We start from the raw sequence: 16,083 nt of genomic DNA, 5'->3' as shown, positions 1-16,083 counted from the left end.
GTGCAGTTGTATTGACTCTTTGTCTCCCAGTGATATACCCATGTGATATGTTACAAAAGTAGATGATCGAAAGAGAGAATTGGCCAACAAATATTAAAGCAAAGCAAAGAAAGAGGAAGGCAGCAAATCACACTGCCACGTATGCACCTATGCAACAATATTGCATGTTTTTCACATATACCCCAAAACCTAAAATGCAATTAAAAAAAAAAAAAGAAAAGATGATACTGCCAGAAGTGAAACTTAAATGGAACATAAATGGAATTAACAGAGAAAATACAAGATGGTGGGAATGTTGGCTCTGCTGTTGTTCTAGTGACTCTAGATTTGCTGCCAGACGAACTTAGTGAAAGTGAACTTATAAATGAAGAAGTGGTTGTGACATAAAGGATGAACAAGTGACACTGGCATAAGATTTTACACTATACGAACTCCTGAAGATATTTCATGACATTGAAGGCACAAAGGATAGAGTTTTGGATTCTGATCCTAACTCAGAAAGGAATGTAACAGTTCACCATGTCATAGAAATGCATCAGGCCAGGTGCGGTGGCTCATACTTGTAATCCCAGCACTTTGGAAGGCCAAGGTGGGTGGATCATTTGACGTCAGGAATTAAAGACCAGCCTGGCCAACATGATGAAACCCTGTCTTCACTGAAAATACAAAAAATTAGCCGGGTGTTAGTCATGTGCACCTATGATCCCAGCTACTTGGGAGACTGAGGCAGGAGAATTGCTTGAGCCTGGGAGGTGGAGGTTGTGGTGAGCTGAGATCGCGCCACTGCACTGCAGTCTGGGTGACAGAGTGAGACCCTGTCTCAAAAAAAAGAAAAGAAGATGCATCCTTCCTGTCACAAGTTCTGCAAGAAGGTAACAAGCAAGCACTATTCAAACTGCTCTTGATTAATGTTTCATAAAGAAATAAAACCCTTTAATGTTTTGAATTAGTGTACTAAAATATTTTACTGTTCTGTTCATTTTCGTATACATTTATCATTGATAGAGAATTCATAGTGTTGACAAAAAAATTTAAATGTAACGGAACAGTTGTAATTTTCCTTGTTGATTATTAAAATTTTAGAGTTTCAGCCTGTATGGTCATTTTTATGGTCCCACAGTGCATGCAAAGCTAGGATTACCTATACACATGAATGTATGTGTATGCATGTATATGTCTATGTGCATATATGTATGAATGAATGCATGTATATAAAGGTTTTATTTTCATTATGTGTAGATTTTATTTGTAGTCTATAAAGCAGTGCTTTGCAACCTTGATGTGCATAAATATTTGTACAGTGCACTATAATATATAAGAGAAATTGCTCGTGGCTGAAAGGTAACAGCCAGGAAGCTTTTCCCATCCCAAGCATTGCTTAGCTGTCTGAAGGGCTGAGGTAATGATTATCTTAAGCACATATGTATCTTATTTGAGACCTAAAGGTTAGAAGACTCCAATGTTGAGAGTTGTGAACTCCTTGAGGAGGTAGATCCTCATAGCACTTAGTGTGGTGTTCTCTGTATGGTTATTTTTGACAGACAATATTTGACATGTACCATAATACATACTTTTTAAAATGAATTGCTTTCAAAAAAGAGCTATTAGTTTTCTCAAAGACATAATCAGTAAACATCTAAAAGTTACTATGCTTAATACTCCCTTTCTGTGGTTATTAAATCCTTACAGTGTGTCTTTCTTATTAGAAATGCCACTGTGTAATAAGTGTTACATATAATAAGTGCAGAGGTAAAACCTGGCATAAGAAATAATTTAAGTAGGTGTGTGAACAAATGAATTTGTTGTCTTAGAAGGAAGACATCTGGTAAAAATGTTTCTAAGTTATTTTTGTGAGCGTAAAGCAAACGAAATGAAAGGGGACTTGGTAAGAAAATGAAAGATTGAATTATGTGCATCTTTAATTGTCCCAGTGATTGACATCAGCTTTCCAGGTAATTTGTTTTGATACCTAAACATTAAGTATTAAAAAAAAAAAAATGTATTTTCAACATTGATAAGTATTATATTCTCATCATGCTAGTTGATGTTTTTAACTATGGTACAATACATATGATTTTTGTCTTGACTTTATTATATAATACTTATCCCAAGACCATCTTTTATGTCACTTTTCGTTAGTATATTTCAGAACCTTAGTATTAGCTCTCAGTCTGTTTTGTTTTAGAACATACGCCTTACTTTTTAAAACAAAAGCATCATATTAAGAATTTGCTGTTTTGTTTTTTGGAATTCTAGGTTCATACTGTGTTTGTAAAAAAAAAAAAAAAAAAAAAAAAAAATAGTAGGACTTGGGGCCATGCGCAGTCACTCACAGCTGTAATCTGAGCAGTTTGAGAGTCCAAGGCAGGCAGATTGTTTGAGGCTAGGAGTTCGAGACCAGCCTGGCCAGCATCATGAAACCCCATCTCTACCAAAAATACAAAAAAAAAAAAAAATAGCTGGTAGTCGTGGTGCACAAACTGTAGTCCCAGCTACTCAGGAGGCTGAGGCACAAGAATAGTTTGAACCCAGGAGGCCAAGGTTGCAGTGAGCCTAGATTGTGCCATTGCACTACTGCCCAGGTAACAGAGCAAGACTCCATCTCAAAAAAAAAAAAAAGGAAAAAGAAAAAGTAAGACTTGGGCCAGGCATAGTGGCTGAAGCCTGTAATCCCAGCACTTTGGGAAGCCGAGGCAGGTGGATCACCCAGCTTAGGAGTTTGAGATCAGCCTCGCCAACATGGTGAAACCCAGTCTCTATGTAAAAACACATAAAAATTATCCAGGTGTGATGGCAGGTGCCTGTAGCTGCTCGGCACGCTGAGGCAGGAGAATTGCTTAAACCCAGGAGGTGGATGTTGCAGTGTTTCAAGATCATGACACTGCATTTCAGCCTGAGCAACGAGTGAAAATTTGTCTCAAGAAAAAATGTAAGACTTCAAACATACTGCTTTGACTTTTTTTTTTTTAACAGTGGGAAATCTTATGGTGTGCTTTAATTTAAAATATTAGGCCAGATTTTTATAATCTGATTTTTATATTAAGAACCAAGTGTGTCAGAGAGAAAAGAAAAAAAAAAACCAAGTGTGTCTTAGAAAGCCTCGGGCTGTACATGTGATTTTATCTGCCTGTTTTGATAATAGGTATGTATTTCTCCTCACAGACGCCATAAAAATGTGACTTTAATAGGAATTAGAAACACTAGTACTTTGACAGTTGTTCATAAATTGTAGGCTTTGAAATGATTTTGTATGTGTGGACATATGTAAACTTTTATATATTCAGCAGATATTTTAGAATGAATATATTTTATAATCTGAATTATATCATTTTAAAATACAGCTTTGCCTAAAACTGAATAAAATATGTATTTCTCCTTTTAAAATGTAGAATTTCTTTACAGTCATTAAAATTTGTGAAAGCAGTTTTAAGGAGACAGGATAACTTGGTTTTTTGTTTTCTAAATACTACAATTGCTTGTTCTTTTTAAATTTGATATTTTATTTTAGGGCATATCGATGCATTTACTTCAAAGCTTTTTCTACTGGAAGAAATTACTTCAGAAGAATTAAAAGAAAAGCTTTCGGCACTCAAGTAAGAAAATTTACTTTGTGGTGAGAATTGAAAAACTTGTTAATGTGATCAATAATTTTCCTTTATCTCTAAATATTGGTTAAGCTTGAATTGCTTTCAAGACTTTTAATCCTTTTATGTATAGAGGTCTTATTGGACCCAGTTTTGATTTCTCTTGTTTTTGTTTTTTGTTATTTTGAGACAGAATCTGATTTTGTCACCTAGGCCGGAGTGCAGTGAATGATGTGATCTCGGCTCACTGCAACATCTGCCTGTCTGGTTCAAGGGATCCTCCCACCTCAGCCTCCTGAGTAGGGACTACAACCATGCACCACCATGCCCAGCTCATTTTTGTATTTTTTTGTAGACATGGCATTTCCCCATGTTGCCTGGGCAGGTCTCAAAATCCTGGACTCAAACAATGTGCCTACCTTAGCCTCCCAAAATGCTGGGATTACAGGCATGAGCCACCATGCTTGGCCAGCAGTATGTTTTGTTTTGTTTTTGTTTGTTTATTGATATATATAAGAGTTATACATGTTTTGGGGCTACGTGTGATACTTTAATACCCATACATGATGTGTAATAATCAAATCAAGATAATTGGAATATCCTTAACCTTAAACATTTATCTTTGTGTTAGGAACATTACAATTCTTCTAGGTATTTTAACATATACAGTAAATTATTATGAACTATAATTTCCCTGCTATACTATTGAATACTAGAAGTTAGTTCTCTTCTCTAGCACCTTAATCATCTTCTCATTTCCCCCATCTGTTTCCTTCCCAGTCACTTGTAGCTATTCTTCTGTACCTCCATGAGATCCACTTTTTTAGCTTTTACATACGATTGACAGTGTGCAGTATTTATCTTTCTGTGCCTGGCTTATTTAACTTAATATAATGACTCCCACTTCTGTCCATGATGCAAATAACAGAATTTTATTTCTTTTATGGCTGAATATATTCCATTGTGTGTGGGGGGGTAGGAGTGGGTGTGTGTTTGTCACATCTTCTTTATTCATCCATTGATGGAGCCCAGACTCAATTTGTGATTTGTTTATATTAATTATCTCCATCTCTAAATTCAGTATAATGCCAGTAGCACCAGCCTTTCTATGTAAGACAAGGGATGCTAGAGCCAAAGTGGCCACCACGCATGGGAAGCAAACATTTTACTCCATTACAGGTAAGGGAAAGGATAGTATAGTCAAAAACTTCTACAGTCTAACTTCTCAAAGTTTGACCTTCTACCAAGTATTATTATACACATGACTGAAATGAATTTATTGTACTCAGAACTCTAAATGTCTAAATGCAAAGGAAAATAACTTATGAGTATTATCTCATTTGCATCTCACAACTTCCTAGGAAAGGCTGGTAGTAGTATTATCTCCATTTTATATATGAGGAAATATTAGAGTGATATGCCCTAGAGCACAAGGCTAAGTTCGTTATAGCCTTGGAAGTTAATATGTTTGATTCCTACTTAGGATGAGAAATGATTCTGAATTCTACTAGCTGCATAATTCAGCTTTCCCAGGCTTAACATAGTTTTTTAAGGGTCCCAGATCCAAAGTTGAACTCTCCACTTATACTTCACTATGTCTGCTTGTATTACAAGGACTGCTTTTCTTGAACAGTAATTTTTTTTTTACATATGTGAATAGAAAAACTTTTCCATACCTTGCTCTCCACCTGCCTTACTTTTCCCAATGAGAACCACTTTTATAAAAACGAGGTCGGTCACAGTGGCTCATGCCTGTAATCCCAGCACTTTGGGAGACTGTGGCGGGCAGATCACTTGAGGTCAGGAGTTCGAGACCAGCCTGGCCAACATGACGAAACCCCATCTGTACTAAACATACAAAAATTAGCCAGGTGCGGTGGTAGGTACCTATAATTCCAGCTACTTGGGTGGTTGAGGCAGGAGAATCACTTGAATCCAGGAAGCAGAGGTTGTAGTAAGCTGAGATTGCGCCATTGTGCTCCAGCCTGGGCCACAGAGATCTCAAAAAAAAAAAAAAAAAATGGAGAATGACTTTAGGTCTAGAAGAACTACTAAAGAAAAGTTTAAAATAATATCTGTATTTTATTTCCTATTAGCTATCCTGTCCTGAGTTAGTGGCTTCTCTGTCATCACAGGTTTAAAGGACCTGTTATTTTTTTTGGAAGCTAATTCACCACTGTCTCTAAAAGACAAACTCTTTTGCATAGTGGCTCTACTAAAGACCTGTTAGCATTTTTTTAAAGTATATAATATGAACATGTAATGGTGATCTCTTTACAACTGCTCTGACTGACAAAAAGCCAAATATGTTATGATAATGAAAAGAAATTGTGAAATGGCAAAAATTGGCTGGACACTATGGTTCACGCCTGTAATCCCAGCACTTTGGGAGGCCAAGGTGGGTGAATCACCTGAGGTCAGGGGTTTGAGACCAGCTTTGCCAACATGGTGAAACCCCGTCTCTACTAAAAATACAAAAAAATCAGCTGGGCATGGTGGCACGTGCCTATAGTCCCAGCTACTTGAAAGGCTGAGGCAGGAGAATCACTTGAACCTAGGAGGTGGAGGTTACAGTGAGCGGAGATCCGCACCACTGCACTCCAGCCCAGGCAACAGACAGAGCAGGACTCCGTCTCAAAAAAAAAAAAAAAGGAAATGGCAAAAACTAAGTAAAATTATAATGTAATTCAAATAGAAATAAGTTTCAGTGTTCTTTGTTTTACATTATCTCATCTCCTGTTTTTGTTGTTGTTATTGAGAGCATTTTTTAGCCTGAGGAGCTATAATTGCTAAAAGTTAAGTTTCCTACAGTTTAATTTCACATGAATTTCTTTTGTTTATTAGGATTTCCAATTTATTTAACATCCTCCAGCACATTCTAAAGAAATTAAGTAGGTAAGTATTTTTTAGACATTTTTCTTTGGTAGATCTGATTTTCTTAGATGAAAATTCTTAGAAACTTTGAAAATATGCTGTTAGGAATAGAGAGAAAATAACCTAGAAATGCAAAAATTACTCTGTCAAATGTAAAAATTTATATTGTAAAAATATAAATACCATAATATCTGGCTTTAATGAGCTGACAATTACATTTTCCTGTAAGTCTATTATTGTATTAATTTTCTGTTGCAACTATAACCCATTGCCACTAACTTGGTGGCTTACAACACAAATTTATTCTTTTTAGTTCTGGAGGTCAGAAATCCAAAGTCAGTTTTACTGGGTAAAAGTCCAGGTGTCAGCAGGTCCTTTCTGGAGTCTGAAGAAAGAATCATTTCTTTACGTTTTTCAGTTTCTAGTGGCCACCTGTATTCCTTGACTTGTGGTTCTTTCCTCCATCATCAGGGCATGTCACTCAGATCTCTGCGTCTGCGTCACATTGCCTTCTCCCCTTTTGTGGTAAAATCTTCCTCTGCCTCCCTTTTATAAGGTCCCTGGTGATTACTTTTGGCCTGCTCATGTAATTTAGGATAATCCCCTCATCTCAAAATTCTTAATTTAATCACATTCGCAGAACCATTAAATGTAATATAGTCACAGGTTCTGGAGATTAGGATATGGACATCATGGGGGGACCATTATTCAGCCTACCATAGCTATATTATTTTCACTTTCGGGATAAAGGAAAACACACAGCTGGCTGGGCGCGGTGGCTCATGCCTGTAATCCCAGCACTTTGGGAGGCCGAAGCGGGTGGATCATGACATCAGGAGCTCGAGACCAGCCTGACCAACATGTTGAAACCCTGTCTCTACTAAAAATACAAAAATTAGCTGGTCATGGTGGCGTGTGCCTGTAACCTCAGCTATTCAGGAGGCTGAGGGAGGAGAATTGCTTGAATCCCGGAGGCAGTGTTTGTGGTGAGCCAAGATCAAGTTACTGCACTCCAACCTGGGCAACAGAGCGAGATTCTATCTCAAAAAAAAAAAAAAAAAAAAAAAAAAGAATATAGAGAGAGCTAAATGAACAGTCATTTAGGTCCATTGCAAGTCTTAGAATATAGATCAAGGTATTTCCCCTTGATCATTTATCAAACTGTTTTGTTATATGAATGTTTGCATTCCTTATCTTCTTCCCTTACTCAAGGATAACCTTGAAAACAACTTGAATCTGAACTTAAGGTTGGAATCTCAAAGTCCTAGTTCTGAAGAACTCTATTATACCACTTGATGTCAGTTTCCTTATTTGTAAAATGATGGTGTCAAGTGCAGTAACTTCCTAGGGACTTTTCAGTTCTTATATTCTCTGATGATGTCACAGGATTTTTATTTTATGTATTCTCTTCTCCACGTTACATACAATGCTTATGCATGAAATTTGCCAGATGAGTTTTGAAATTTTATTATCAATATTTTATTTAGTTTGTGTATTAGCTTTATATTGTGGCTGTAACAAATCACTACAAAATTAGGGTCATAAATCAACACAGATTTATTACTTTGCAGTTCTCAAGTCAGAGGTCTAACAGGGCTTACTGGGTTAAAATAAGGGTATTTGCAAAGCTGCATTCCTTTCTGTAGGCTCTGGGAAGATCTGTTCCTTGCCTTTTGTAGCTTCTAGAGGCCACCTTCATTCCTTTGCTTGTAGCTCTGTTCCTCAATCTTCAAAGTTACAAAGGCAAGTTGAGTCGTTCTCACATCACATCTCTCTGGACTTGTACAGTCACATCTCCCTCTGAGTCTCTTCTGCCTTCTCCTTCCATTTTTAAGGGCTCTTGTGATTACGGTGGATAATCTCATAAAATCTGACCACTTTAAAGTCAACTGATTAGCAACCTTAATTCCATCTGCTACCCTAATTTACTTTTGCCATGTAACATATTTGTAGGTTCTGGGTTTGGAACATAAACATTTTTAGGAGGCCATTATTCTGCCTACCATAGTTTACATTTATCCATGTACATTAGACATGTACAGCACTTATAAGATACTCTTCCTTAGACTATCTTTCATTTTCCATGAATTAAATATTAATACATTATTCTGTAAACCAAAGCTTTCTTCATTTTTAGTGGAAATATTTAAGATATATGATTTTCATTGATTAAAGCTCAATCTTTGAAATGTTATTTATTCCTACTATCAAATAATTCATTTCTTTATATGGAAATATGAAAGTGATTGTGGAAAAAAATTCAGAGGATAAGAATAATTGTCTAACACCTATTACTTTTCAGTTTAAAAATTAAAGAAATTTAAAATTAATTTAAAATTTAAAAAATGTGACTTACTAGATTTATAGGCAAATCTATATAGCTAAAGTATAAATCTAAAGTATAGCTAAAGTATAATATAAATTTATATAGCTAAAGTATAAATATAAGTATATTAAAGATAAATCTTTATTCTTTAATATATTGTGGGAAAGAACGATGTTCTCCTTAACATCGTTGATCCAGAGGATTGTGTATCCCCAAGAAAGCATAATATATTTATTCATATCCCTTTGGTTCTTTATGATGATACATTGAAATATTTAAAGCTTTCTAAGGAGAAAAGGAAAATGTGGACTTGATGTTCAACATAGCTGGTTATTGCTGTAGTAGAGGATCGTGATTAAGGGTGTGACCTGTGGAGTTCAAATATCTGAGTTTATACCTAAGCCTACACTTAGAACTTTGGGCAAATTGCTTAGCATCTCTAACTTGTTTATTTATCACCTTAAATTAATAGGCCTTGAAGGTTTATTGTGGAAGAGCTAATGAGAAAATCGATGTGAAGCCATACTATAGTAGTTAGCTCATAATAAACATTCAGCACCTGCTAGCTGCTATTGTTTCTGTTATCCTCATAGCACCTCGTGTTGTATTATGTCTGTTTCCATTGACCGTTTCTTCCACTTTATTTTAAACTACTCAGTGCAGCAAACATGTCACCTTCACTTTTGTATCTAGTGATCTATCTATTATTAGGTCCAAAATAGTTGCAGTGTTCAATGAATGAAAATGCTATAGGAATGCTTTTCCGTGTAGATACCTATAAATATCTAATCCATGGATTAGAGAATTAGGCACACTATTTGTTTCCCATTAAATGAAAACTTACAAATTGATATAAAAGTGAAAAGGAAATGATCAACTATTCTGAACTTTGGAATAAGAATTAAAATTAGTGCCTAAAAAGCATAAAATTAATTTTAAAGCTTTCTTAAATCTTATTTTGTCGTAAAAGTATTTTTAGGGGTGGTGTGATCTTCGCATAAGTTTCAATTTTACTAATAGATTATGATTAAGAAAGTGCTGTTGAAATTGACATGGTGAGCCACTGGTTGAGTTTCATTGTGTGGATTTAGCTTGCAGGAGGGCTCCTACTTGTTATCTCATGCAGCAGAAGATTCTTCACTCCTGATCTATAAGGCCTCTGATGAAAAATTTACTAGGACGGCATACAATTTGTATAAAACACATTGTGGCCTTCCTGGTATACCTTCCAGTCTGTCAGTTCCCTGGGTACCATTAGATCCCAGCCTGTTATTACCATATCATATCCATCATGGAAGAATACCTTGTACTTTTCCACCTAAATCACTGGATACCACAACACAACAAAAGGTAAGATCTTTTTTGAAGTTAGTTTCATTAGGTTGTTTATTATTTATCTGTTTCACTGATTATACTGTATTTCAGCCTCATGTTCTCATTGCCATATTAATCACAGCACCAATCTAAAAACTATATCCATAGGAAGGGTAAAGTTGTACACTGTACTGAGTCCAGTCTTCATGGGAGTGGAACTTTGAATTTTTGTAAGATTTATAAGTCCAATAAAGAAGACTCTCTTAGCTTGAACAGTGGGTATATGGGTAAGGCATCCACATAGTTGACTCCTTATATTCCTATGAAAAGCAAAGTTGTGGATATTTTTGTAATTTTTATTTATGTATACTGGGTTTCATTTCATTAAGCATTCTAGGCAATTTGCAGAAGAGTACATGTAATAAAATTATGATATAATTAAACATTGTTAATTAGGATGAGGTAAAAGAAGTATTAGTAGTTTGGTAAAATACAACTAAAGTATTAAGGACCTAAATTGTGTTTTGCTGAGTATTACGTAACTTAGTACTTACTGAATTACAATGAATAATACTCTTTTTATAGAATTTTTGCCAGAAGTAGCAGTTGAATGACATTATCTGAAACTTAGAAAGCCATAGCTAGAGATATATGTCATTTATTCTGTGTATCTCTACTGTGTCACTTATTCTGTGTATTGTGTAAGAAATTCCAATTTGAGTTTAGTTGTAAGAAAAGTTTTGCTCTCGAGTGGGTGCGGTGGCTTACGCCTGTAATCCCTGCGCTTTGGGAGGCCAAGGCAGGTGGATCACTTGAGGTCAGGAGTTTGTGACCAGCCTGGCCAACATGGTGAAACCCCATCGCTGCCAAAAATACAGAAATTAGCTGGGTGTTGTGGTGGTACGCCTGTAATCCCAGCTACTTGAGAGGCTGAAGCAGGAGAATGGCTTGAACCTGGGAGGTAGAGGTTGCAGTGAGCCAAGATCACTCCACTGCACTCTAGTCTGGGTAACAGAGTGAGACTCTGTCTCAAAAAAGAAAAGAAAAATAGTTTTGCTCTCTACAAATGATTCTGAATGTGTTCAAGAGACAATCTAGTATATTTTCCTTACCTACTGCCAAAAGTCTTTGAGTCAGAATTATTGTCTGAGTTACTATCTTCTCATTATGGTTGCCCCAGAGCATCTATCGCTTGTGTATTCTTCCTTTTTACTGTCTGTATTATGCTGAATTAATTTGTAAATGTCCTCAAATCCTCATGAGAAATAGTTGGAATGCAAATACTGAGGACTTTTAAATAATTTAAAGTAAACAGAGTTGTTTGTTTATGTCTCTTAGTTCTCCACCCTAAGTTACTGTTTGGGAGTATCCTTTTAGAAATGAGAACTCCTTGCACATTCCTACTTAGCTTTGGCCAAGAAGGTATAAATGTTAACAAGTTAACAAGTTGGGACAAGTGAAAGAATGGAGAAAGTTACTTGTTAGCATTTTAAGCTATTTTATCTACAGTTTTGGTTGTCTGTTTCCAGTTTAATATAAGTAGTCATTTTTATAATCTAAGGAAAAATTTTCTTAAGTAACTTAAAAATAATTGAAGAACTATTTTTGAAGGATCTGTGTTTTTCTAGGAGTGTGATTTCCTTTTAATTTAGAAACACTGATTATAGTCTCTCACCTATAACATATAATTCTGTGTGGGGGTGGCTTGTTCCTTTTTACTGAAAATGAACAGTTTAATACCTTGAAATTGAACAACTTTAAGTGAAAGGAAAAAATGTATTATGTGTGTACAAGGTGTTTCTAAAAAAATGAGTAATATACTTACTGATATAGATTGACACTAAAATAATGTTGTATGCTTATGCTTTGGAAATACTTTAATGATTTGATTTTTAAAATAATGTGGTCTAACATGTGCTTAAGTACAGTAAGAACACAATTTATAGTCATGTATCACTTAATGACAGGGATACATTCTGAGAAATGCAGTGTTAGGCTATTTTGCCTTTGTGCAAATACCACAGAGTTTACTTATACAAACCTAGATGGTGTAGCCTACTACACACCTAGGCCATATGGTATAGCCTGTTGCTGTTAGGTAGACTACAGACCTGTATAGCATGTTACTATACTGAATACCGTACGCAGTTGTAATATACTGGTACGTATTTGTGTATCCAAACGTAGACAAGATAATGCATTGCACTGTTATGTTCTAACAGCTGTGACATCACTAGATGATAGAAATTTCTCAGCTCCATTATAATCTTTTGGGAATACTGTTGTATATGCAGCTCATTTTGACCAAAATATGACTGTATTTGGAAAAGGAGAAATGCCATATGTTCACAGTTTGGCCACATATTATCAATTACATGTATGTCACAGAGTGTGCTTCATGCATTCAGTCCTGGAACAAATACTTAGCGAGATTATCCAGGCCCAGGCTGTGGTATAGGCCAGCATTAGGTACAGTGGACAATTAGATAACTAATACTTGGTTTGATATATTTTTGAAAACCAGTAGAAAGTTTTTGGTTATCTACTCACCTCCCCACGATCTAGCCCTGTATTTGATAGGAATTACCCCATCTTCCTCCCTACCTCCTAGCCAGGCCATGGGAATGAGCCTTCTAGTCCCAACCCAGCTAAGCACAAATAGGGGTTCTAGCCTTAGCAGCAGTGTTAAGATCACATCTTTCAGGAAACTAGGGAAGTGAGACCTATATAAAATAGAAATTATCTGCACATTTTCATGGTATAAAAATTTGTTAATATGTTCCCCTCTAATGTGATCCCATAGTCACAAGTCCACTTGAATTCTGATTACATCCTTGTATAGTGCCTTTGGTACTTTTAATGAGAGATAAGCCAGTAGAGCCTGCATCTGCCTCCATCAGGTAGAGATACTTAAGGGTCCTGTTTGCTTTCTGGGCTGCTTTTGACTTCTGCTTTCAGTCTTCCAGCAGCTTCACACTTACTCCTTTTCTCCTTCTATAGCTTCTGTAATAAACATTCATTTTATACTTTCAAACACATACAGTCTTGCAGTGGAAGTTTTCAGAATGCTTGCTTTTCTCAAAGATTTTAATAGCTACAATTAGTGTGACCAGTATACCTTTATAGGAAATAATGCTGAATGAGGAATGGCATAGATCATCTAAAAATTGCAGCACTTTTCTAATCAGTGTATTACAAAAATTTATCAGATTCAGACAGACAAATCCTACTCACTTTATATTTTCTGGTCATGTAAATGTAAACCAAAAAATGCTTTTTAAAGGGACAGTAGATATTAAATAAGGGAAGCCAGAGTCTGATCCATTCCCAGTGAGACTGTAACTCCTTGGAGCAAATGCCAGTAGTATTTCTGTTGGGCTAGCATTATGAGAGAGAGTGCTTGGAGTTATACTATCACCTAGCAATTTCAGGCCTGAAATTCACTGGACAGGATATGAAGAAATAGGAAGAGAGCAAGGTGGCTAGGGAAAATAAAGGCAGATTTGGGCAGGTTCTGTGGAAATGTTTTCAGGCTATGCAACTTTGGTCCTCTGTGTGATCTTGCCTTCTCCATTACTACTCTTTAAAAAAAAAAAGCTTTATGTTCTCTCAGGGGCCAAGCTGGTGACAGCATTTCCAGATCTCATGTTTAACATGACTACATAGCAAGGAATTGTGTCTATTCTTATAGACCACCTTGGCTGGGTGCAGTATCTTATGCCTGCAATCCCAGCACTTTGGAAGGCCGAGGTGGGCGGATCGCTTGAGGTCAGGAATTCCAGACTAGCTTGGCCAACATGGTGAAAACCCATCCCTACTAAAAATACAAAAATCAGCCAGGCGTGGTGGTACACACCTTTAATCCCAGCAACTTGGGAGTCTGAGGCAGGAGAATCACCTGAACCCAGGAGGTAGAGGTTGCAATGAGTAGAGATTGTACCATTGCACTCCAGCCTGCGCAACAGAGCGAGACTGTCTCAAAAGAAAAAAGAAATAGACCATCTCTCTTTGTGTGAGCTAGAAAGTGAGGGTAAGGAAGGGTAAACTTGAAGGCAGAACCACAGCAGAGTTTATTCCCCCACTCCAACCTCCTCCCTCTTCCGCTTTGCCCATCCTCTGTATTCCCCCTTCCAGTTTTTTTTCCCCCTTTTCTGATGTCTTTCTTGCTTTCCTCTTTCAGCCCTTCAGTATTTCCCTTCTGCTTGGGTTCTTTTCCCTTCCTTATACTTTAACTCTTTTTTTCTTCTTCTCTCTTGGAGTTTTTCTTAATCTTCATATCTTTCCTCATTTTCTTTCCTTTTCTTCCCTACCCTTCATATTGTCTTTCTTGTTTGTCCATATAATTTCTTCTCCCTCTTTACCACCTCTTACCTTCTTGTATTTCCTTTCTCTCCCTCCCTATTCACTTCTTCCTTTTTCTTGTCCTTCAGTTTAATTATTGCAAACATGTCACTCAAAAGGCCTGTCATTCCCTTGATTTCTAAATTTATCATGTCAACCTCTAATAAATTTAATAGAGAATAGTTTCCCCATTCACTTTTCTCCCCATCTACTCAGATCTATCCCCTTCTCTGATGGTTATTTTGAAGTTTAGTACTTTAAAAATGTGTCAGATTAAAACTTGTTTAGAAACAGCCAGGTAGCTGGAAATTAAAAGTATGTAAGAAATCATTTGCAGGGTGGTTAATACATGTGTAAATACTACAGAGTTGACTGTATATAAGTATGTTGTAGATACATTAAGCTATTCTGTTCTCTGCTTCATCTCTTAGGTTGGTGGAACGAGAATGCCTATACGCAGCCACAGGAATCCAGTTACCATGGAAACCAAAAGCAGTTGCTTGCCTGCTCAGCAAGTTGAAACTGAAGGAGTGGCTCCAAATAAAAGAAAAATAACTTGAGGACTGTACCATGGAAAATTAAATTTAAAAAAGTAACAGTTATAACAGTGTTTAATTTAGAAAAATTTGAGGGGAAATATGACTAAAAGATTAGAAGGCAAGAGGAACATTTTTCCCGTAGTATCCTCAGGAGTTCTTAGAGTGCCTTGAAAAAATACATTGGCTATGTGAAGGAGTGTTTCAACTAAAATAGAATGTTATGCTTTCCATCTTTAAAGTCTGAGGAGGATCTTGATATGTTTTAACATATTCATGGCAGGGAAATATATAAAGAAGAAAAATATTTTTACATTAAACTTTTTCTAAAAATTGTAAATATAAATATAATTTGCTTTTTTTTTTATCAAGAACAACATTTCTCATTATATATTGTTAGTTATATTGCCAGTCTATTGAGACTGACTCGAAAGGTTAAATATTGCCACTATTGAAGATAAGTTTTTATATACTTTAAAATGATGAATGTTGCAGGTTAATAAAGCTAATACATTTAAAAACCTGGTCAAATTCCATTACAGAAGCCAAAAATTAAAACTCCCTGCCTCTGAAAAGTCAAATTACGATCTTCTTGTTTGGCAACCATCAATGTGTTTAAAAAAAAAAAATGGTTTTTTTTTTTTGGTGATATAACATGTTTGATGACAAATCCCTCTATCTTTACCTAGATTCAAGCTAAGTGTTGAAATACGCTGCTGAAAGCAAAAAGATGAATTTGTTCTGCAGAAAAAAAGCCAGTATCTTTCCTCCAACGGACAAGGTTAATGTGTAAAGCATAAGCTGTTTTTATCCTCATCTATACTGATGGATTTAAATTTTCTGGGCCTACAGATTAATTCAGAAAAGGTTATAATCAGCTGATGTTGTTGTAGCAAATTTGGACTTAAGAAACAACAGGCAGGGCTGGGCGTGGTGGCTCACACCTTAATCCCAGTACTTTGGGAGGCTGAGGTCGGAGGATCACTCAAATCCAGGAGTTTGAGACCAGCCTGGGCAACATAGTGAGACCTCATCTCTACAAATAGTAAAAAAGTTAGCCGTGTGTGGTGGTGTGCGCCTATAGTCCCAGCCACTCAGCCTATAGTCC

At 36.2% G+C, this 16,083-nt stretch overlaps 1 protein-coding gene across 4 annotated transcripts in view; it reads left to right on the top strand.

Annotated features, from left to right (window-relative positions):
* Positions 1-15,338, top strand: part of ICE2 (interactor of little elongation complex ELL subunit 2) — a 54,308-nt gene extending 38,970 nt beyond the window's left edge. For all 4 annotated transcript variants that reach the window (XM_012443152.3, XM_064361364.1, XM_012443156.2 and 1 more), the window contains 4 exons: positions 3,509-3,593; positions 6,429-6,479; positions 9,876-10,134; positions 14,871-15,338. In XM_012443152.3, the coding sequence (XP_012298575.2) occupies positions 3,509-3,593; positions 6,429-6,479; positions 9,876-10,134; positions 14,871-14,999 (524 nt within the window). In that variant the 3' untranslated portion in view covers positions 15,000-15,338. The remainder of the gene's footprint in view (positions 1-3,508; positions 3,594-6,428; positions 6,480-9,875; positions 10,135-14,870) is intronic.
* Positions 15,339-16,083: the final 745 nt, after the last annotated feature.

Source organism: Aotus nancymaae, unplaced genomic scaffold, assembly GCF_030222135.1.
Source record: "Aotus nancymaae isolate 86718 unplaced genomic scaffold, 86718_ANA_hifiasm-v0.15.2.pri h1tg000041l, whole genome shotgun sequence".
NCBI classification, from domain to species: Eukaryota; Metazoa; Chordata; class Mammalia; order Primates; family Aotidae; genus Aotus; species Aotus nancymaae.
This window is presented reverse-complemented; position numbering and strand designations above follow the sequence as displayed.